This window comes from Bos grunniens, chromosome 21 (assembly GCF_055505025.1).
Source record: "Bos grunniens cultivar Pamir isolate PY7600 chromosome 21, Bosgru_T2T1.0, whole genome shotgun sequence".
Classification (NCBI taxonomy): Eukaryota; Metazoa; Chordata; class Mammalia; order Artiodactyla; family Bovidae; genus Bos; species Bos grunniens.
In genome coordinates, this window is record NC_141185.1 from 54,171,839 (window position 1) to 54,194,703 (window position 22,865).

Here is a 22,865-nt window from a genome sequence, read left to right on the forward strand (position 1 = left end):
AAACGTTAAGATATCCAGTTCAAGAGGCTCCCACTAAATGATAGCTGTTGTCTTCCGCAACAGGGCCCTGTACATTTCCACAGGCATCAAGACTGAAGGGACAGGACAGATACAATTTTTCCTCCGAGTTTCCTTTGGTTGTTTGGGTCCTGAGGTATCTCACAGGTAAATCATTACTTTTATTCAGACTCAGGAAAGAAAATTCTCCGTTTACAGGCACGTATCCTAGAGAGGCAACTATTAAAGTGGTAAATCTCTAGACAGCCAGCCACAAGTGCTTTTGGCAAAGCACCCAAATAGCACCTGGGGGTGGGGGGGGTAGAGGCAGGGGGGTGGTATTTCAGAGAATTCAGGAGCTTAAGGACAGAATGTATACAAACAGGGGCCATGAAAAACAGTGGATCAATTGTTCTCGGGCTTCAAATGAAAGCTTCTAAGATGACAATCTGAATTAGGAAGCAACTCTAAAATCAACACTACCTTTATGTACACTGCCAAATGAATTCTTAAGGAAGTACTAAATTTATGAAGATATTCAATTACCTGAAAAGTATTTCCTTCACAAAAAAATCAAAATAAATAGGAATGCATTTTAGGAAGAAAAAATAGATTCTCAAAAGAAAAAAAGAACCATTAAATTCTACGGGGGGTGGTGAAAAGCTACTGATATGAATCCAACAATAATTTTGTATAGATTGTAACATTCTTGTACTAGTATCTGAGAAACAGTCATCCAAAGAAGGGGGAAAAAAACCTAAGGGAGAACTCAGAAACTGCAAAGATCAGTAACTTGTGCAGCTCTGTTTAATTTTCCATGTCTAATTTCACAGAAACCTCAGATTGCACACAAAAGTGCTTAATAGAAGGTTTATGATCCTATTTCTGAAATGATTCTATTGAAAGGGAAAAAAAAAATTCTACTCAGCATTCACTAGCTTTGAGTTAAAGTCGTCTGATCTGTATCCTGGAAACATACCATGCCATGACTTAAGAGACATTTCATGGTTTACAAGCATTAAACACTGGAGTGAAAGTCTGATGTAAAATTCACTGTTAAGAAAATAAGTCTGGTAGGAACTTTCAAAACAACTGGAGTAAACATATTGTTTTATTCTATACAGATTATATCACAGTATGTAATTTTAAAAGGGATGTGGCAGAGAATGGCAAAATTTCACTAATTCTCCAGAATCTGAGTAATGGGCCTGCAGGGATCAATTGTGTTCTATTGTGAATATGATTTTTCAACACATTTTTAAAAAATTAGGCAGGCAACCCACAGCTACACCCACGTGTGAGCCACACGAATATGACAGTGACGAAGCTGCGGAACAGGTTAAAATATAAAGCAACAGACAGAGAAAACAAGGAAGAGCTGAACAAACACCACTGCCAGGCCAGGTCACAACGCTGGTCAATCTTCCATTTAACACGGTGCCCTCCGCTTCCCCCCAAAAGGCTAATTTAACTCACCATAATCAAACTACAGTTGATGCTGGGATTAAAAAAAAAAAAAGAAATCTGTTCATTTAGTCTCAAAAAATAGATTTTATTAATATTGGGTTGGCCAAAATGTTCATTCAGTTTTCATACCATCATATGAGAAAAACCAAACAAACTTTTTGGCCAACCGGATATCAATAATAAGCACGTTATTAATATATAGTTAATGTCCTGAGGAGTAACTGCTATGTGTCATGAACAATGCCACGTACTGGGAATACAGCAACGAACAAAGCAGATACAGTCTGTCCTCCCCGACCTTATAATCGAGGAGGAAATACAGATACGTGGGTTTACCTTGTGCCCACCTAGTCAGTGAGCAATGTGACAATGAATCCTATTGAACTAACTGGGAGAGGGAAAACAGAGGGCAAAGAAAATACATAAAAATTAAAGAACGCACCGAAAACAGTACAATCCAAGATACTCAAAAAACAGGAAGAACATTCTTTTCACCTAGTTGCTGGCGTAGTATCTTAGAAAACTTCATTTATTTCTGTAGTTTATGATACTTGCCATCAGTTCAGTTCAGTCGCTCAGTCACGTCTGACTCTTTGCGACCACATAGACCACAGCACACCAGGCCTCCCTGTCCATCACCAGCTCCCAGAGTTTACCCAAACTCATGTCCATTGAGTCGGTGATGTCACCCAACCATCTCATCCTCTGCCGTCCCCTTCTCCTCCTGCCCTCAATCTTTCCCAGCAACAGGGTCTTTTGCAGAACCATCTGAAGTTTCCAAAACTTCTATCTTGTCTAATTTATACAAGTGTTAGTTGCTCAGTTGGGTCTGCCTCTCTGAGACCCTGTGGACTGTAGCCCACCAGGCTCCTCTGTTCACAGGATTCTCCAGGCAAGAATACTGGAGCAGGCAGCCAGTACCTTCTCCAGGGGAATCTTTCCAACTCAGGGATCGAATCTGTGTCTCCGGCATTACAAGCGGTTTCTTTACCATCTGAGCCACCAGTGAAGCCCAATTTATACAAAACTTGGCCCAAAAAGACTCCTTTTTCAAAAAAGTATTAATTAACGTGTTACCCTGCAGGCATCCTCTAAAACAACATGGTGGGTTCCAACATTTCTAAGTCAATCTCAATTGCTCAAAGTTCACAGTAAGGTTCAGCTGTATAACAAACATTCCTTCCAAGTTACCAAAAATTTAGGTCAAACAGGATGAAAAGCTTAAACCTGGGTGTATTTAACATTATAAAAAGGTTCAAAGGCCAACTCATCTCACTTGTAAGTTTTCAGTGAAGGAAAAGGGCAGTGGAAAAAAAGATTTGAAAAACATGATTTGACAGACTAAAAAATTCAGGGCCATTCCTACCTAGCCTCATTAAAAGGACAGATTCACATCCATAATAAAAACGTTGCTACGTATACATGCCAAGCTCTCAGAATCCTTCTCCTTTCTGTCATCACAGACTAAGGTTTCTCGGGCAAGATCAGCTCAACAAGGATTCATCAACAGGTTCCTCTGACTGACAGGGCTATAAAGCAATGATGACAAGGAACTTGCACATCCTGTCTTAAGGAAATAACGCAGACACAATATTTACCAAAGGGTTCTATTTATTGTTCTGTATTAGACAAAGGGCGGTGGAAGGGAGATATTTAAAGTACAGCAGGGTGATTGGCAACAATAGTTAAGAAAATTAATTATCTAAACCGAAGTAGGAAGAACGAAGTCACACTGCAACTTTGAAGAATCTTCACTGATGTGAAAATGCCACCTGTTCCATTTCATGTCCAAGGGCGTATGTTTTGTAGCATCCTGCCAGCCACCCTGCGAGGACTCAATGAAAGGTGACTTCAACACACTATTCACAGAACAAAAGAATTCAAGGGCAGAAGAGCAGTAACCAGCTCAAAGTCACACAGCTAGTTAGGTGACAGAAACACAGCTGAACTGACTATCATCTTCCTTTCCAATCTTTCTGCAGCTATACAACTTTGCCAGGTTAAATGCCATTTTATTGGGGGAGGAGAAGGAATCGTGTGACAAGTGAGGAAACTAGCAAGGTATTTAGTTACAGAGTTATTATCTCCTAAGCCAGGAGTGAAAAGGAGAAGAATTTTTCCCAGAAATTAGCATGCATAACGACTCTGTTCACTTGCCAGAGTCTCTGTGCCAGTCACTTCGCAATCACTTCAAAACCCCACAGGAATTAAGGACCATTCACATCGAAGGGACTGCAGGAAAGAAAGCTGCACCACAGTTCACAGAATCATCCAGATCTTTGCACCCTGTATTTAACAGTCCACATAATTCCATCCCCTGGCATTAAGCAAAAGATGTGCATACCACCCCAAAAAACACTCCTGGCGTGAGCTAAGCTGGGCGCAAAACTAAGGGACTCGGGAGAAATGTTTCATGTTTCACAGTTCGTACCTACATTTTTCTTACTGAAGGCTTATGTTCCTAACATTTCAGGAGTGCTAAAAATGAACCTAAAAAACTGGTCTTTCAACTTCCAATATAGGTTAAACATGAACTAATTAACTGTTTGTAAAACACTTTGAAGTCGTGAAAGAGTATGTAAATGTTAATTATTAATGCTGATCCACAAAGCCCCTGCATCTGAAGTAAAATACAATTCTCCAGGCAAGTTTCTGCTACTTTCAAGGTATAAACATGGAAGCCCAGCAAGCTTTTAGGAATTCTAGGAAAACTTGAAAGGCAGACCACAATGATTTCTATTTACAACAAGAACAAGCTTGAATTTTAAGCCGGCTGTGTTGGGTATAATTATATCAGAATGAATAAAAAATGTGACTTATGCCATATATAATAAAAACTAGAGTATGTTTATAGTCACAAAGCCCTGGATGAAAATTATAGTCCATTAACCTGAGAGGGGCAAAGTCAAAGCTCTGAACCATACTTTTCTCATCGAAAAGGCAGGGAGGATAAAACCTATCTTACAGGATTACCGTCAAGAATTGAGAGAATGTAAATCAACACACAGTAATATATATGCAGGCATCCAGTACCAGTTTCTTCTTCTCTTTAGTGACTTCACTTTTTAGAAGACACTTCTTGGGAAATGGCCTGATCTTTAGCAAAAGATCTCTCTAGAATGAAAAAGTCCTTTAAATACACACTAGCTTATGTTCTAAGCACACATACAGCACTCGTTTAGCAGGAGGACCCAGGCAAAAACTTTTGGTCATTCCTGTCCACTGACCCATATACATTCTTAATCCTCAAAGGCAGAAAGCACCTCGGCCAGGCCCCAAGGCTGCATGTGACCAAGTGAACAATTAGAACTCTGCTTCTCAAACTTGAGCTGTCCCGTCTTCCTCCTAAATAACTCCCAAACGACAAAGCCACAAGCAGAGTTCCTTTGTGAATACAAAGAGCCCAGCCTCTCCGCACAAAGAACGCAAGATTAAAAAAAAAAAAAAAAAAAAACCCGCTGTCCTCCAGACAGATCATAAAAGTAAAAGAAATGATTCCCGCACAATGCCACAACGGGTCTCTTCTCCAACTCCAGAAACACGACTACCTTAAACAGGGCAGAACTCAACGGGCAACACCAGGTACGTGGACTGATTTAGACATATTTCAAACTCTACTGCTGTATTTTCAGAGGTGATTCATCAACGACAGAAAATGTCAAATCTGCAAAAACTCCACCTTTGGCACTGTTATCACCTGGGAAAAGGAATGCTTCTAACGATCTAAGCTGGTACGGAAAGTTATCATTCAGATTTAAGGGAAAAACATTCAAGCTTGAGTCAATTCACCTGAAGTGACCTGCCCACCACGATACGAACACTACACAACACAACACCCCCTTTGAACAACTGGTGCCACAACTAGCTTGGTGGGGAGAACATGTGCTAACAATTTTCACAGGAGCTGCTGTGAACTCTTCTATCAAAACCACCCATACTCTCCCCTGACGTCCCCGCTGGAGATCAACGGCTCAAATTTTCAAGACAACAGACCACAGTCAAAGACCCATCTGTGGAGGACGAAGTGTGAACAACCACAAACAAAGAAACTGCATCAGCCCAGAGACTCACCAAGCGGGCAGACGCTCCCAAGCATCACCTCTACTTGAAAATGAAAAATTAAAACATATACAGAGATAGATACAGATATAGCAAAGCATTTAGGAGGTAAAAAAAAAAAAATTCTACCGTCATCTCACTCTACAAACAAAACTACAGTTAACACTCTGTGATAAATTCCTTCCAAACTACTTTGTGTGTAAAAATTACACACACAACCCCTGTGTGTGTGTGTGTGTGTTTGCTTAGTCGCTCAGAAATGTCCGACTCTTTGCAAATCCATGGACTGTAGTCCAACAGGCTCCTCTATCCATGGGGATTCTTCAGGCAAGAGTACTGGAGTGGGTTGCCATGCGCTCCTCTCGGGGATCTTCCCAATCTAGGGATAGAACCCTGGTCTCCCTTATTGCAGGCAGGTTCTTTACCATCTGAGCCATCCGGGAAGCCCTGATACACCCCTGCATCACATTTAAAGATCACTGATAAATGGGCACAATAAAGGACAGAAGTGGTACGGACCTAACAGAGGCAGAAGATACTAAGAAAAGGTGGAAAGGATACACAGAAGAACTATACAAGAAAGATCTTCATGACCCGGATAACCACAATACTGTGATCACTCACCTAGAAGCCAGACATCCTGGAATGCAAGTCAAGTGGGCCTTAGGAAGCATCATTACGAACAGAGCTAGTGGAGGTGATATAATTCCAGTTGAGCTATTTCAAATCCTGGAAGATGATGTTGTGAAAGTGCTGCACTCAATATGCCAGCAAATTTGGAAAACTCAGCAGTGGCCACAGGACTGGAAAAGGTCAGTTTTCATTCCAATCCCAAAGAAAGGCAATGCCAAAGAACATTCAAACTACTGCACAATTGCATTCATCTGACACACTAGCAAAGTAATGCTCAAAATTCTCCAAGCCAGGCTTCAACAGTATGTGAACCCGTGAACTTCCAGATGTTCAAGCTAGATTTATAAAAGGCAGAGGAGCCAGAGATCAAATTGCCAACATCCCTTGGATCACTGAAAAAGCAAGAGAGTTCCAGAAAAACATCTACTTCTGTTTTATTGACTATGTCAAAGCCTTTGACTGTGTGGATCACAACTGTGGAAAATTCTTCAAAAGGTGGGAATACCAGACACCTTACCTGCCTCCTGAGAAATCTGTATGGAGGTCAAGAAGCAACAGTTGGAACTGGACATGGAACAACAGACTGGTTCCAAATAGGGAAAAGGAGTACATCAAGGATGTATATGTCACCCTGCTTATTTAACTTATATGCAGAGTACATCAGCAAAGTGTCAGGCTGGATGAAGTACAAGCTAGAATCAAGACTGCCGGGAGAAATATCAATAACCCCAGATATGCAGATACCACCACTCTTATGGCAGAAAGCGAAGGACAACTAAAGAGCCTCTTGATAAAAGTGAAAGAGAGTGAAAAAGCTGGCTTAAAACTCAACATTCAAAACAGGAAGACCATGGCATCCAGTCCCATCGCTTCATGGCAAATAGATGGAGAAACAATGGAAACAGTGACAGACTATTTTTGGGGGCTCCAAAATCACTGCAGATGGTGACTACAGCCATCAAATTAAAAGATGTTTACTCCTTGGAAGAAAAGCTATGACTAACCTAGACAGCACATTAAAAAGCAGACACATTACTTTGCCAACAAAGGTCCATCTAGTCAAGGCTATGGTTTTTCCAGTGGTCATGAATGGATGTGAAAGTTGGACTATAAAGAAAGCTGAGCACCGAGAAAAGATGCTTTTGAACTGTGGTGTTGGAGAAGACTCTTGAGAGTCCCTTGGACTACAAGGAGATCCAACCAGTCGATCCTAAAGGAAATCAGTCCTGAATATTCAAGGACTGATGCTGAAACTGAAACTCCAATATTTTGGCCACCTGATACGAAGAACTGACTCACTGGGAAAGACCCTGATGCTGGGAAAGACTGAGGGCAGGAGGAGAGGAGATGACAGAGGATGAGATGGTTGGATGGCACCGCCAACTCGATGGATATGAGCTTGAGCAAGCTCCAGGAGTTGGTGTTGGACAGGGTGGAAAATAAACTGTGGAAAATTCTGAAAGAGATAGGAGTACCGGATCACCTGACCTCCCTCTTGAGAAATTTGTATGCAGGTCAGGAAGCAAGTTAGAACTGGACATGGAACAACAGGCTGGTTCCAAATAGTAAAAGGAGTACGTCAAGGCTGTATATTGTCACCCTGCTTATTTAACTTATATGCAGAGTACATCATGAGAAACGCTGGGCTGGATGAAGCACAAGCTGGAATCAAAACTGCCGGGAGAAATATCAATAACCTCAGATATGCAGATGACACCACCCTTATGGCAGAAAGTGAAGAGGAACTAAAGAGCCTCTTGATGAAAGTGAAAGAGGAGTGTGAAAAAGTTGGCTTAAAGCTCAACATTCAGAAAACTAAGATTATGGCATCTGGTCCCATCACTTCATGGGAAATAGATGGGGAAACAGTGGAAATAGTGTCACACTTTATTATTTTTGAGGGGTGCTCCAAACTCACTGTAGATGGTGATTGCAGCCATGAAATTAAAAGATGCTTACTCCTTGGAAGGAAAGTTATGACCAACCTAGGTAGCTTATTAAAAAGCAGAGACATTACTTTGCCAACAAAAGTGCATCTAGTCAAGGCTATGGTTTTTCCCGTGGTCATGTATGGATGTGAGAGTTGGACTGTGAAGAAAGCTAAGCACCAAAGAATTGATGCTTCTGAACTGTGGTGTTGGAGAAGACTCTTGAGAGTCCCTTGCACTGCAAGGAGATCCAACCAGTCCATTCTAAAGGAGATCAGTCCTGGGTGTTCTTTTGAAGGACTGATGCTAAAGCTGAAATTCCAGTACTTTGGCCACCTCATGCAAAGAGCTGACTCACTGGAAAAGACTCTGATGCTGGGAGGGATTGGGGGCAGGAGGAGAAGGGGACGACAGAGGATGAGATGGCTGGATGGCATCACCAACTCGATGGACATGAGTTTGGGTGTGGACAGGGAGGCCTGGCGTGCTGCGATTCATGGGGTCGCAAAGAGTCCGACACGACTGAGCGACTGAACTGAACAGATCTTGCTTAACCCCGCCTGCCAGGGAAACAGACAAAGCTTAATCCCTGGGTCAGAAAGATCCCCTGGAGAAGAAAATGGCAACCCACTCCAGTATTCTTGCCTGGAGAATTCCAGGGCCAGAGGAGTCTGGAGAGTCCATGGGGAACAATCAGACACGACTCAGCGACTCAACAACAGCAACAACTACCTGCATATATATCTTATGTATATATATGTGTATACCTGCATATGTATCGCTCTTCTCTCTGGCCCCATCCTCCGCCTCCCTGTTCATACTCTCCCCTCAAGTCCTTTGCCCCTGCTGCCCCTTCCACTCGGAACATCCAGAGCCCTTCAGGTCTGCTCTCGTCACTTCGCTCGGGTCTCTCTCAGAAACCTCATCTCAGAAAGTTTGACATCCTCCCCCAATGTTTTGAATGCTCTTCATCTTCTTCCTTCAATTATCATGACCGGCCTTCTACCTGTTTATGTTCTGCTTCTCTTGCTAAGATGTCAGCCCCTTGATGGAAGCAACTGCCTTTTGTCACTGAAATCCCCTCACCTAGAACAGTGCTTGACGACAGAAGGCACCCAAACATGTGCTGAATAAATTAATAAACAACCCAACAAGGTATGTCACGTGCCTATTTTACAAAAGGGAATGCTGATTTTCAGAGACAATTTATCTAAAGCCACAGAGCAAATAAGTCGCCAAACACATCTGAAAGAGCCAATACTCTGTACCCACTGACTCACTCCATCCTGTGCCATAGAAGGAAATATAAATACAGGTTAAGAAACAAAGATGTAAAAGAACGAATCGTTATACGCAAGTATCACACCACTTTTCTGCTCATCACTAGAGCATTTCACATCTTTGATTAATCTCACGTATATTCTATAGAGGTAGTAAAGAATCCGCCTGCCAAGCAAGAGATCCAGCTTCGATCCCTACGTCGGGAAGATTCCCCTGGACAAGGGAATGGCAACCCACTCCAATATTCTTGCCTGGGAAATCCCATGGACAGAGGAGCCTGGCAGGCTACATTCCATGGGGTCGCAAACAGATGGACATGACTTCTTCTGTATTCCCTACAGAGTAAAGGCTAGCTACATAGACATTTAACAAATATTTCTTTGATATTTACACCCACAAAGACTTGGAGACTCCTGTAAGGAGATTTTAAGCATCATCAATAAATTATACTCTTTCAAAGGATTTCAATTTCCAACCGTGATGGAGTACCTGGCTCCAGACTCCTTTCTGCTCGCACCCCCACCAACAACCAAAAAAATGGACGGCAAAATGGCAACGTCTTTCAGTCACTGGACCACCAGCAGCACAGGACTGGGAAGAGGGGAACTCCACACATGCACCAGCCTTCTCAGCCTGGAGGCACATCCTGGACCATGTGCTTTGAGGAGCCCAAGCAGAGCAAGGCAGGCTTGTCAAGTAGGAAGTCCAAGAGCATGAGAAGGCTCAGGAAGCTAAAAACCAGAGTACTAGAAAGGAGAGAGTTGCATGAAGAAGGATCTCCAGAATTCAGCACAGAGGCCTGCCTGAGTCTAATAACGAATAACAAGCTGTGTGTGCATACTGTAAATCTACAAGGGCAGGCAAAGAATGACCCAAGGACTATATGCTACATAACCCCAGAGCTCACACAGGGCTGGCAGAGACTCAGACCAGCGAGAACAGAGAACATACCATTCTTCAATGAAAACTATGGCGGCTTCATGCCTTAATAATGGGGCGAAACAAGTCTTAGAGTAAAAGGATACAGCTAGGGTTGATCTACGGAGAAGGCAATGGCACCCCACTCCAATACTCTTGCCTGGAAAATCCCATGGACAGAGGAGCCTGGTAGGCTGCAGTCCATGGGGTCGCTGGGAGTCGGACACGACTGAGCGACTTCACTTTCATTTGCATGCATTGGAGAAGGAAATGGCAACCCACTCCAGTGTTCCTGCCTGGAGAATCCCAGGGACGGGGGAGCCTGGTGGGCTGCCATCTATGGGGTCGCACAGAGTCGGACACGACTGAAGTGACTTAGCAGCAGCAGCAGCAGGGTTGATCTAACTTGGACCAGTCGACAGCAACCAACGAATTAAAATTCACCATTTCTAGGATTTAACAAGAAATTACCAAGATGTGACCCAAAAATGAAAAAAGAAAAGGCCTATAGAAACAAATAATGGAATTAATGAGCTAGGACTTTATCAACTATGAGTATTACACATATGACCAAGAACTTTTTAAAGGAACATTAATAGACAAAAAAGAAAATAAAAAAAGATTCACAGCAGCAAACTGAATTCAACAATATCTAAAAATACATCATGACTGAGGATTATCAAAAGAATACAAGGCTAGTTCAACACTGAAAAAGCAGTGTAATTCACCATATCTACTGATTAAAGAAGAAAAAATATATGATCACCTCGACAGATGCAGAAGAAGCCTGTGACAATATTCAGTACCCATTCGTGATAAAAACTCAGCAAACTAGAAACAGAAGTTTATCAACCTGATAAAGAACACCTTTACAACTACAAAAACAAAAACTATAAAGAACATCATGTTAATGGGAAAACACGAATGTTCTCCCCTTAACATCAGGAAAAGGTCCACTTTCAAAACTCCTATTCATCATCACACAGCAGGTCCTAGCCAGTTCAATAAAGAAAAACAAATAAAAGGCATATCGACTGCAAAGAAGAAATCAAACTCCCTGTATCGCCAATGACATTACTGTCTACGAACAAGAGCCCAGGTAAGTTTAGCAAGTTTGTAAGACAAAGGGTCACATAAAAAAAGTCAATCCTATTTCTACAGACTAGCAATCAACAACAGGAAACTGACATTTTAAAAGCATTATTCACAACACCACCAGAAAATATGAAATACATATTAATATTATTTTAAAAACATGCAAGATCCAATTACTAAAATCTACAAAACACTAACAAAATTAAAAAAAAAAAGTCGAAATAAATAGAACATCATAAACCATGTGTTCATGGCTCAATATGACTAAGCTGTCAATTCTACCCTAAGTGACAGATTCAATACAGGGCCAATCAAAAATCCTGTCAGGATTCTTCTCAACAAGCTGATTCTAAAATATACTTGGGGGGAATTCCCTGGAGATTCAATGGTTAGGACTCCACGCTTTCACTGTCAAGGGACCAGATTCAATCCCTGGTCAGGGAACTAGGGTCCCACAAGCTTTGAAGTGCAGCCAAAAAATAAATAAAAATAAGTAAATAGAACGTACTTGGAAAGGCAAAACAACTAGAATAATCAAAGATAATTCTGAAAAATAACTCAATTAGAGAACTCATACTACCTGATTTTAGGACTCACTATATAGATACAGTAATCAACAGTGTGGTAAAAGAATAATGAAAGACAGAGCAATACGACAGAATCCAGGAACAGACCCACACATACATGATCAACTGGCTTTCAGCAAAGGTACAAAGGCAATTCTGTGGAGAAAGATGTCTTTTCAAAAAACACTGCTGGAAAAACTACACACCCACATGCAAAAAAAAAAAAAAAAAATCAATCTCAATCCACACTTTGCACCATGAGAAAAATTAACTCAAGTGATTCATAAACCTAAACTGTAAAATTTTGAACTATAAAAATTCTAGGAGAAAAATACAGAGCGAAGTCTTTTTACTTTCAGGATAATAAGAAGACAACTAACTTGAAAAGTTTAAAACTCTAATTCAAAAAGACACATGCACCCCAATGTTCACAGCGACACTATTTACAGAACTATGTCCGATTGTGCGTGTGCCCACATATACACACACACACACGCAATGGAATAATATCCTGATTTTTTTTTTTTAATTAACTACAAAAAGCTATTTGGAGGACAAACAGGAAAAGTTGAATATGCACTGAATACTACAGAATTGTTCAAATGTCATCATTATAATTAGTTACATAGAACAAGGCTTAGCAAACTTTTTCTGGGAGATTAGTAAATATTTTCAGCTTTGTGGATCACAGGGTGTCTTGTAACTGCTGTCACTGTAGCACCAAAGCAACCACACACAATATGGAAACAAAGCAACACTGCTGTGTCCCAATAAAGCTTAATTAAAAAAAAAAATCAGTAGGGCAGATCTGGTCTGTGGGCCATAGTCTGTAAACAAAACTGGTGGCAGACAGCAGAGCAGTGGTTGCCTATGGTGAGCTAGGCAGCAGAGGGAGGGGCGAAGCCAGAACTCTCTGGAGAATACAAATGAACTTTCTGGATTGACGGCAACATTCTATACCTTTACATGCATGAATATATTCGTCAAAACGTGTCAAACTCTGTACACTTAAAATGGGTGCATTTTATCATATAAACAACTCAATAAACCTGATTTGTTTACAAACTGTACTCTTTTCAGGTGATATTAGTGATATGAAAAGCATGCCCTTTGCAGCCAGAATAAAGTGACTTCAGATATTCAAATTTTAACACCAAAATTTAAAACTATGTGACCACTGTCAAATCATTTTCTTGGGTGTTTCCTCCTCCTGAAAGTGTTACTCACTCAGTCATGTCTGACTCTTTACGACCCCATGGACTGTAGCCCTCCAGGCTCCTCTGTCCATGGAATTCTCCAGGCAAGAATACTGGAGTGGGTTGCCATTTCCTTCTCCAGGTGATCTGCCCAATCCAAGGATCGAACCTGGGTCTTCTGCATTGAGGCAGATTCTTTACCATCTGAGCCACCAGGGAAGCCCTCCTAAAATGAATCAATAATCCTGCCTCATTGATTTGTTTCAAAAATGAAATAAATGTAGGACTTTCCTGGTGGTCCAGTGGTTAAGAGTTCACACTCCCAATGTAGGGTTTAATCCCTGGTCCGGAAACTAATATCCTACATGCCACACAACTCAGCCATATATAAAATGTAAGACACACTGTATAACATCTGACACATAAGAGGCACATTCCCTGATTGGAGTAAACCTTTTTTTAAGAAAATGAGTCAGTGAAGATCAGACAGTGACTAGGCTAGCTTCTTTTGTACCCTTCTGAAACACTCTGACATTCTTTGCTCACTGTTTATTGTGGTTTCACCTGACTTCAAGTACTGGGATCCAATGTCAGTTCCTGTGATTTCAGAGTAATGTGGGTCTCCCAGCAAGCACTGAATTTAGAAAAATATCCCATAACAAATACGCTGTAAAAGGAAATCTGTAAAGAGGCAAAAGTGAGCAGTATCCATTTTCCTAAGTAAGAATGGCAAAAGAAATGGTATAATATTTACAAAGAAAAAAAATCAACAAACTTCATTAGATGTTTTCCCATTTTATACTAAGATTTGAATTTTATCCAAACCAGTAGCCAACCAACAAAACTACAACATGACAAAGCACTTGTATAGTGTTTTCTCTCCGGAGTTTCTCATTGACAGTAGAGGGCAGGAGATTAGATGACAATATCCAATTTGTCCTTATTTTATAAGTAAGGATGCTAAGTCTGAGACACACGAAGTGGCCTCCTCAAGGATGCACTGCCAATAATTGGTGAAGCTCAGGAAGTCAGCCATGCGGTCCTGTATCACATGCTTTCAGCAGACATCACCAGCAATTACCTTGGGCTGATGGAACACTACATTGCATAACTCCAAGGTACTTTTCTCTTGCTTGACATCTTCAGTTGTCTAAAAGACTAACTCATTACAGTGCAACATACTTAATTCCTAACCATTCAGGAATAATTAGCCTTTTGAAGTGGTAAAGACGATTTCTGTGGCCAAACACAGGCTTACGATAGGATCATAAGCAAAAATTCAAAAGGACTGATTACTAATAGGAGAGCTTACTGAGTGACATAAATGGTAAATCCCTCACACTGTTCCCTTCTCCCCACCCCAAAAGCCACATCACGCACACTGATATCCACCTTTCCAGGGCTCTGAACACAGCTCTGAATAAGTAAAAGGAAAACACACCACTGTCCTACACAAACATTCGTAACAATCATCGTATCTCGGTATCAGGTCTACTGGGGCCTTCTTTGAGCAAGGACGGACCAAAATGGGTTACCTACCCATCTTCTACTCAATCTGTCCCCATCAACCCCGAGGTGGGCTACAGAACCACAAATGCGAAGACACATGAAGGAAGCCAACTTCTTTCCACCAAGAGCTTCCTCCTCTCTCCCCACGGACGGCGGGTAAGACAGCCTGACAGTGACGGGAGCACAGCTTCCAAACGGATGCTTGTCCCCATCAGTAATAACCCTGTGTATTCAAGCGCACTGCAACATTAACTTTAAAAGGGGATTATCAAAAGTCCAAGTGGGTTCATCTAGCTTTGTCAGCTTTGGTTTTTCCCCTCAATCTGTGAGTCCGGTCAAATATAATTTTTAAAGGTTTACTGTAATCCTTCAGGATTAACTTTTTGCCTTTATTTTATTAAAAAATGGAAAGATAAGATTCAATATACAGAAATGCCATGACAGGTTAATATTTCTAGAATGTATCTATTCCACTTGGTATTGTGAATTTTCAAAATACGCTGGTATAACTGATTTAAATCACTGCTTCCTCCCACAGATGGTGGCACCTTCAGAAGTGTTTTTGAAGAGTAAGTAATACCACCTGTTAACCCACAGGCCAGTTCCATCTTAAGCAAGTGTGAGAAATGTAGTCATAATCCGTATCAACTACTTTTCAAAATTAAGGTAAAATAAGGAAGAAGAGCTGGAATTAACTAACTCAGATACCCTACTCCAAGTCTTGAAAACAACCCATTTCTGACCATTTCCTAAACACTATAAATGCAGAGTTCTGTCCTACTGAGCCACACTGCCAGGCCCACTCAAAGATTAACAACTGATTTAGAAGATAAAAATAAAACCGCTAATTCTATTAACGTTCAGTTCAACTTCACCTTCTAAAAAACTGCATTTAAGACTCAATTCCCAGAAGCATTCCCTCTTTTTTTTTTAATTGTTATACTAGGGGCAGTACTTTTACTTATAGAGTTAACAAAGCAGAACATAACAAATAATTATATATACTAGTATCAGTAGGAATACCAAATATTATTCCACAACAGCCACGATGTATTTCTTCTTTTTAAAAAAATTAATTTATCTTAATTGAATTGTGGCTTTTGCCACACATCAAGATGAATCAGCCACGGGTGTACATGTGTCCCCCACGGTGAACCCCCCCCACCTCCCTCCCCACCCCATCCCATCCCTCTGGGTTGTCCCATAGCACAGGTTTTGAGTGCCCTGAGAAGCGTTCCCTCTATGATAAACAGCTAAACCACTATGCTCAGATGCATCAGACTTTTAAACATGGTTTAAACCATACAAAAAAGTACCCAAATCACTGTCAGTACAGCTACCAGATAACAGGCATACTATGAAGATCATCACACAGCTTCATTTATTTCTAAGAATGCTCTAAAGTATGTTACTATACCTTACACGGTAGGAAGCCGAAGCTCAGAGTGGATAAGGGACCTGCCTGCTCAAGGCTACCCACCTTGTCAACGGAAGGGTGGGGATTTGAATTCAAGTTTACCTAATTCCAAAGAATGTGCATTCTTCGACACTGTGCTACCTCCCCAAGTCACAACAGAGGTATCAACAGGCAGGGGAGTGAATGGATGTGTCCGGCAGTCTTAGTCATTTTAACAAAAAAGGGAGAAATTTTCCCAATCAGAAACCAGTTTACAAAATCCACAGCACACAATTTAAACCACGATTCTTTTCAAGAAGTAATTAACGGGTTAACAGGAAAGGTCAGACATCCTTGTATGAAGTACAGTAAATCGCATTACAGGCCTGCGAGTAAGCTGCCACCGTTAACGAGTCCCCAGGTTCAGTGGTTCCCTGGGTCCCATATTCGGGTGAAGCACCAACCAAGCCACTTCACCCAATACAAATACCTCCTGAGCACCTGCGCTGTGTTAAGACTCCTTCTGGGCAAGGCGGCACACAGCTGAGACTCATCACAGCCCTCCGGAGTTAACAGGCTGGAAGAGGAGTCCATATATATATATACCACATATGCAGTTGCCAGTCGTCAGGCAAAAATAATGAAGTGCAAGAAACCCTAAAACAAAGGTATGTATAACATGCTATCAGAGAGGCAGAGGAACTGATCTGCTTGTCACCTAAGGTTCTAAGCAGTGTTTGTTTACATTTTGTCCCTCCCTGACAACTCCTTCCAACCTCTCTTAACCCCTCCTCCCAGCCCCCACCCCACCCCTACACACAAGCCATCTAAACCTGCACAACTTTGGGAAGGAAAACCCAAAGGGCACGGATTATGACTCCTAAAACCAAACTTGTGGCTGTACTTCAAAAATCCAAGCTTATGCCATCAGGACATTTTTCTTTAGCTTTGTCAGGTGAACACAGTTGCAAAATGAGGCCAAGGAAACCAGAAAAACCCAGGGCACACCTCACATCGGTCACTCAGCAGGAGAAACCAATTGAAACGCAAACTGACCCGCAGGGTGTTTGGTTCGAAGTTTTCTTGTTAATTTACTAGACGGCAAAGGAATACAAACAATTGATAGAAACACATTCTGGTCATTTTCTTCCACCATGCAATCTGACAGACATTTATGCTGGATCCACCGTGGGGATTTAAACAGAATCATTCTGACTTCATAAGCCAAATGAACTGAATTCAGCAGAACGAAGCACCCAAAGCTTGACGACAGGGCTTGCCATCTGCAAATTCCCAAGAGACCACGGAAGGCTATGGGACTGTAACAATGATTTATCACAGCTCCTTTACAAACTTGCAGAAAATGATTCTTCCAAGTGATTTTTCCATCGTTTATCCTGATCTGGGCGATCCAACGATTTAAAAAAAAAAAAAAATAGAAAAAGCTACTTATGAAACTAACTAAAACGGGGGAGGGGGTTGCTGAACGAGAAAAAAAGGCACTGTTTTTTACTTTAGTTCCGTATGCCTGCGGCAACAAACTCTCAAAATAACTTCACTGAGGAGTGTTAAAGCTAAGACTGAACACCAAATATTGCTCAATCCAACTTACATTTGTGAACTCCTGAGTTCACAGTTAAGATCTAGAAAACTAAATGCTATGGAGTCATTTTGCTCTAAGCACTATTACCAAAAAGAAAAAAAAAAACAACCCTATCCTTTCTTCTGATAGAAAAACTCTTGAGGACTTCCCCCATATTTATTTTAAAAGTTTAACCTACTGGTTGACTTTGGGGGCGGGGCGGGGGGGAGAGTGGGGAAGGGAGAGGGGTTCAGTAAGTGGTATTTACCCAAAAAAAAAGTATTGTTTGGTTTCAAAGTTTGGCTGCACTTGAACTCGACGAGAGCGGAGCTCAGGCGACGGTCCCAAGGCGGGTTCCCCCCGGGCTGCACGTCTCCGACCCCTCGCGGGCGCCCCGGCCGCGCCCCCGGGAGCAAGCGCCCAGGGCGCCCCCGCGAGGCCGGCCAGGCCCGGCGTGTTTACCGCTCGCCGCGGCCCCCGAGAGCCGCTCCCTCGCGTCCACGGCACTTGTTCGCCGGCTCCCCGACCGGTGGGACCAGCGGAGCAGCCGCAGTTCCCGCGGGGGAGCGACTGTGGCCCCCGTTCCCGGAGGAGCCGACCCGGGGAAGACCGGGGGTCCGGGCCCCGCGGTGATGCCTCACGGGAGGGGGGGCATCGCAGCCGGGCGGGATCGGCCGCGCCCCCCCAGCCCGGGAGCGGAGGCGGCCCCGGGGTTGGGCTGCGGGAGCGGCCAGGGCAGACAATGCGTGATGGGGAGGCCCGGGCGGAGGCGCGGAAAGCCGGGGAACGATCCCCGGCGCCCATGCATCCCAGGCCGCGCCCGGGTAGCCCCGCGCCCCAGCCCGGAGCGGCCCACGCTCCCCGCCGCGACCCCTCCTCTAACCGCAAAACTTCCCCCAACTCCGCCGAGTTCAGTCGCGCTCTCACCGTGCGGCTCCCGGGGCTCCCCCGCGGGCCGAGCTGGAGCAGCTCCGCACCTTGGCCGCGGAGAAAGACAATAAGCTGCCGCTCCCCCAGCGGCTGCTTGGAAACTGCGGCGGCCGAAGCGAGGAGCGGGAGCGGCGACCTCGGCGGAGCCCAGGAGCCTCTCCGCAGCTGCTCCGGCTCGGCGATAGCCCTGCACACAGCCCCCAAACCGCCTGCGCATGCGCCGCGCGCCGCTCGGGAGGTGGGCGGGGCACCCGGGGGGCGGTAATGCCTCCGAGCCCGCCCGTGAGTGAGCGCGGCGCCAGGAGCCGCGCTCCGGGGTTGCGCGGCAGAGCTGCCCATCAAACCCCTCCCGGCTAATAGGAAGGCGCCTGTGCGGCCCCTCAGGTTGCTAAGGAAGGCTGAGGTTGACCGCAGCTGCTGCGCTGCGGCAAAGTGATCAAAGTCGGGTGGCTGGTAGAGGTGCCGACTGATATGCTCACCCACCCTCTCCTCTGCTCCCTGACTCCGGAAACCGCCCTTCCTCTGTGTCAGGGTGCTCACCTGAGCTGCAGCACTTACCATAACACACCCTGAAATGATTTACTCTTCTCTTTCCCTCCCCTGGAAATCAGAAAGTGGGGTCTTTTCCAGAGAGTGGAGTGCAGTGCCTTGAGAGTCGCTGCTAGGTATTCAACAAGTGTTTTAGTTAGATGAGTCGCTGGCCTATGATGGCATTGGGATTGTGACAGGGTATTCCATAAACTTTGGGCTTTTCACCTCAAATCTTCAAGTTGCAAGGACCTAAAAAATCATCTGGCGGCTTTTGAGAAGCAAAATGTGGTCTCTTGGTACACGAAGAAGCTCATTTTGCAAGTTGTGTGTTTTAGTGTATATTGGGGGGAAACATCTATCACATCAAACGATTTCATTGATGTTGTTTCTTAGATAAGTTGTAAAAATGAATCTACTTAGAGAAAAACTTTAAGTAAAAAATGGACACACTTTATATGAACTTCATATAAGTTCAGAAATGTGCAAATTGATTGTAATCAAAGCAAGAATAGTGGTTATCTAGAGAGAGAAGCATTATTGGCTGGAAAGTGTAGGGCGGGTGCTGGGCACGTTTGGTATTTTGATCTGGATGGTAGATAACAAAGGTATAGACTTACGGTGAAAATTCATCCAGTGTACAATGAAGATTAGTGTACTTTACACATATTCATATTTTTATGTCAATTTAAAATACTTACAAATGATATGGCCCACAAAAATGTGAAGATGCAAACAACTATCTTTTGTGAAACCCTGATCCAGTAAAGCTCCTACCAGAGTGGGGGTTTTGTGGATACTTATTGCCTGTATGGGAGACAGAGCCTCTGGCCGGTTATCGCTGCAGCTCCGGGCTCTTTCTTCTCCAGTCTCGGCGGGGGCGTTCAGGAATGGGCCCCAACCGCCTCGGGCCCCACACCCTGCGCGGTCCTGTCCATAGGCCCCAGCAATCTGAGGCCAGCCAGTCGGCTTCTCACCAGCCCTCGCCCCAGACAAGCCTTCCCCACCCCAAATCCCTGGGAAGGAAAACGCCTCCTGCGAAATCAAGAATGCAGGTCAAGAAGCAACAGTAGAACCCCACATGAACAACAGACTGGTTCCAAATTGTGAAAGGAGTACTGTCAAGTCTGTATATTGTCACCCTGCTTATTTAACTTATATGCAGAGTACATCATGCGAAGTGCTGGGCTAGATGAAGCACAAGCTAGAATCAAGATTGCTGGGAGAAATATCAGCAACCTCAGATACGCAGATGACACCACCCTTATGGCAGAAAGAGAACAACTAAAGAGCCTCTTGATGAAAGTGAAAGAGGAGTGCGAAAAAGCTGGCTTAAAACTCAACATTCAAAAAATTAAGATCATGGCATGTCCGGTCCCATCATTTCATGGCAAATAGATGGGGAAACAGGGGAAACAGTGAGAGACTTTATTTTTTTAAACACCATTAAAACACCTGACGGCACAGGGTGTGGGTCCAACTCTGTGCAACCCCATAGACGGCAGCCCACCAGGCTCCCCCGTCTCTGGGATTCTCCAGGCAAGAACACGGGAGTGGGGTGCCATTTCCTTCTCCAATGTATGAAAGTGGAAAGTGAAAGTGAAGTCACTCAGTCGTGTCCGACTCCTAGCGACCCCACGGACTGCAGCCTACGAGGCTCCTCGGTCCATGGGATTTTCCAGGCAAGAGTACTGGAGTGGGGTGCCATTGCCTTCTCCGGTCTCCCATACAGGCAGTAATAAATAAACACCATTTATTTTTTTGGGCTCCAAAATCACTGCAGATGGTGACTGTAGCCATGAGATTAAAAGACGCTTGCTCCGTGGAAGAAAAGCTATGACCAACCTAGATAGTATATTAAAAAGCAGAGACATTACTTTGCCAACAAAGGTCCATCTAGTCAAGGATATAGTTTTTCCAGTAGTCATGTATGGATATGAGAGTTGGACCATAAAGAAAGCTGAGTGCCGAAGAACTGATGCTTTTGAACTGTGGTGTTGGAGAAGATTCTTGAGAGTCCCTTGGAATGCAAAGAGATCCAACCAGTTAATCCTAAAGGAAGTCAACCTTAAATATTCATTGGAAGGACTGATGCTGAAGCTGAAGCTCCAATACTTTGGCCACCTGATGGGAAGAACTGACTCATTGGAAAAGACCCTGATGCTGGGAAAGATTGGAAGGCAGGAAGAGAAGGGGACGACAGAGGATGAGTTGGTTGGATGGCATCACCGGCTCAATGGACATGAGTTTGAGCAAGCTCCAGGAGTTGATGATGGACAGGGAAGGCTGGTGTGCTGCAGTCCATGGGGTAGCAAAGGGTCGGACATGACTGAGAGACTGAACTAACTGACTGCCTGTATGAGGCACTTTCAATTGTTTGGCTCTAAATCTTAGAAAGGTTCCTAGCCTTGAGCTGAAATTTGCTTCCCTGTAAATGAACCTGGTTCTCATGTATATTTTCTTAGTTCTGCCTCACAGAATGAAACACCAAGGCCAGCTGTTTTCCAGTGCTGCATGTGAAAGTATTTCCCAATCACCTTATCATCCCCTCCTCCATTCTCACTCTAATCTGTCCTGTCAATATTTGAAAGGTAGCCCAGAGAAAGGAAACTCCTAGATCCTAGATCCTGCCCAGAGGCACCCACCTTGGGCAGGTCACGCCTTCTCCAAGAACCTCAGTCTCCTGTAAAGCAAGGGAACTAACCTAGAAAACCTCTAGGACTCTAACACGTGAAAACCTCATGATCTTCTCCCGCAGCCCGGCTGGTCTGTTACAGAAGCAGCAGCAGCAAATGTTCCCGTTTCTAGTGGCTGCTGACAGCAGTATTCCCTACTCCCTGCCTCAGCAGGTTTTATACCTTCCCAGTGAGCTGCAGAAAAGATCAAGAGTCCAACATTTTTCAAAGTTTACCATGCCTACGAATCACCTGGGCCACTTCATTAAATGTGGATTCTGACTCAGTAGGGCTGGGGCGGGTTCTGGGATTCGGCATGTCTAATAAGCTCCCAGGTGGTTCTGATGCTGCTGGTCTGGGATCTCCCCTTGAGGAGCAAGGCACTACTTCACATTTCCCAGCTACACTCTCCGTCTTCTTGGGAAGTCCTAAATAGTGATTTGCATGGTTGGCGTTTTCTCATCCTCCAGGCACCAGCTCTCATCCCACCTCAGAGAAAACATCTATCTAAAATAACTCACTCTTAGTCCCTCTCATTCATATCACCCAAACTTACTCATAGCATTTATCTCAGTGTGAAAGTATCTTATTTGTGTTTCTATTGGCTCTCTCTAATGTGAGCTCCCTAAAATCTGTTTTGTTTACCTCTCTCTCTCTCCTACCTAACAGACTGCCAATGGGAATAGTTAGGCACTCAGAAGTTTTGCATGAATGAATTTGTACAGAAGGAGTTACTGTGAGGTGCCCTGGAACTGACGGTCCCTGATACTAAAGACTTGTTCTTCCGAGGGACACCAAATGTCTCCATTCAGTGTGCCCCATTTCACCAGAAAGAGATTGGGAGTTCAGTCATTCTCTCACATTCCTGAGTAAGTTTTCAAGCCAGGAAAGATACCAGGGTCTTATCAAGCAGCAGTAGGATTTTGTGTCTCTCAACTATCTCTAACCTGTCTCTCTAGTCAACTTACATAGCTCTCCAGTTGATTTACACAAGGCTTCCCTGGTGGCTCAGAGGTTAAAGTATCTGCCTACAATCCGGGAGACCTGGGTTCGATCCCTGGGTTGGGAAGATTCCCCTGGAGAAGGAAATGGCAACCCACTCCAG

General features: G+C 43.7%; 1 protein-coding gene across 30 annotated transcripts in view; it reads right to left on the bottom strand.

Annotated features, from left to right (window-relative positions):
* The window catches only part of AKAP13 (A-kinase anchoring protein 13), a 322,778-nt gene extending 303,879 nt beyond the window's left edge, over positions 1-18,899 (bottom strand). For 27 of the 30 annotated variants that reach the window (XM_086364736.1, XM_086364735.1, XM_086364733.1 and 24 more), the window contains exon 1: positions 18,555-18,899. In XM_086364736.1, the coding sequence (XP_086220862.1) occupies positions 18,555-18,896 (342 nt within the window). In that variant the 5' untranslated portion in view covers positions 18,897-18,899. The remainder of the gene's footprint in view (positions 1-18,554) is intronic. The other 3 variants (XM_086364738.1, XM_086364734.1, XM_086364730.1) reach the window with 1 other exon arrangement.
* Positions 18,900-22,865: the final 3,966 nt, after the last annotated feature.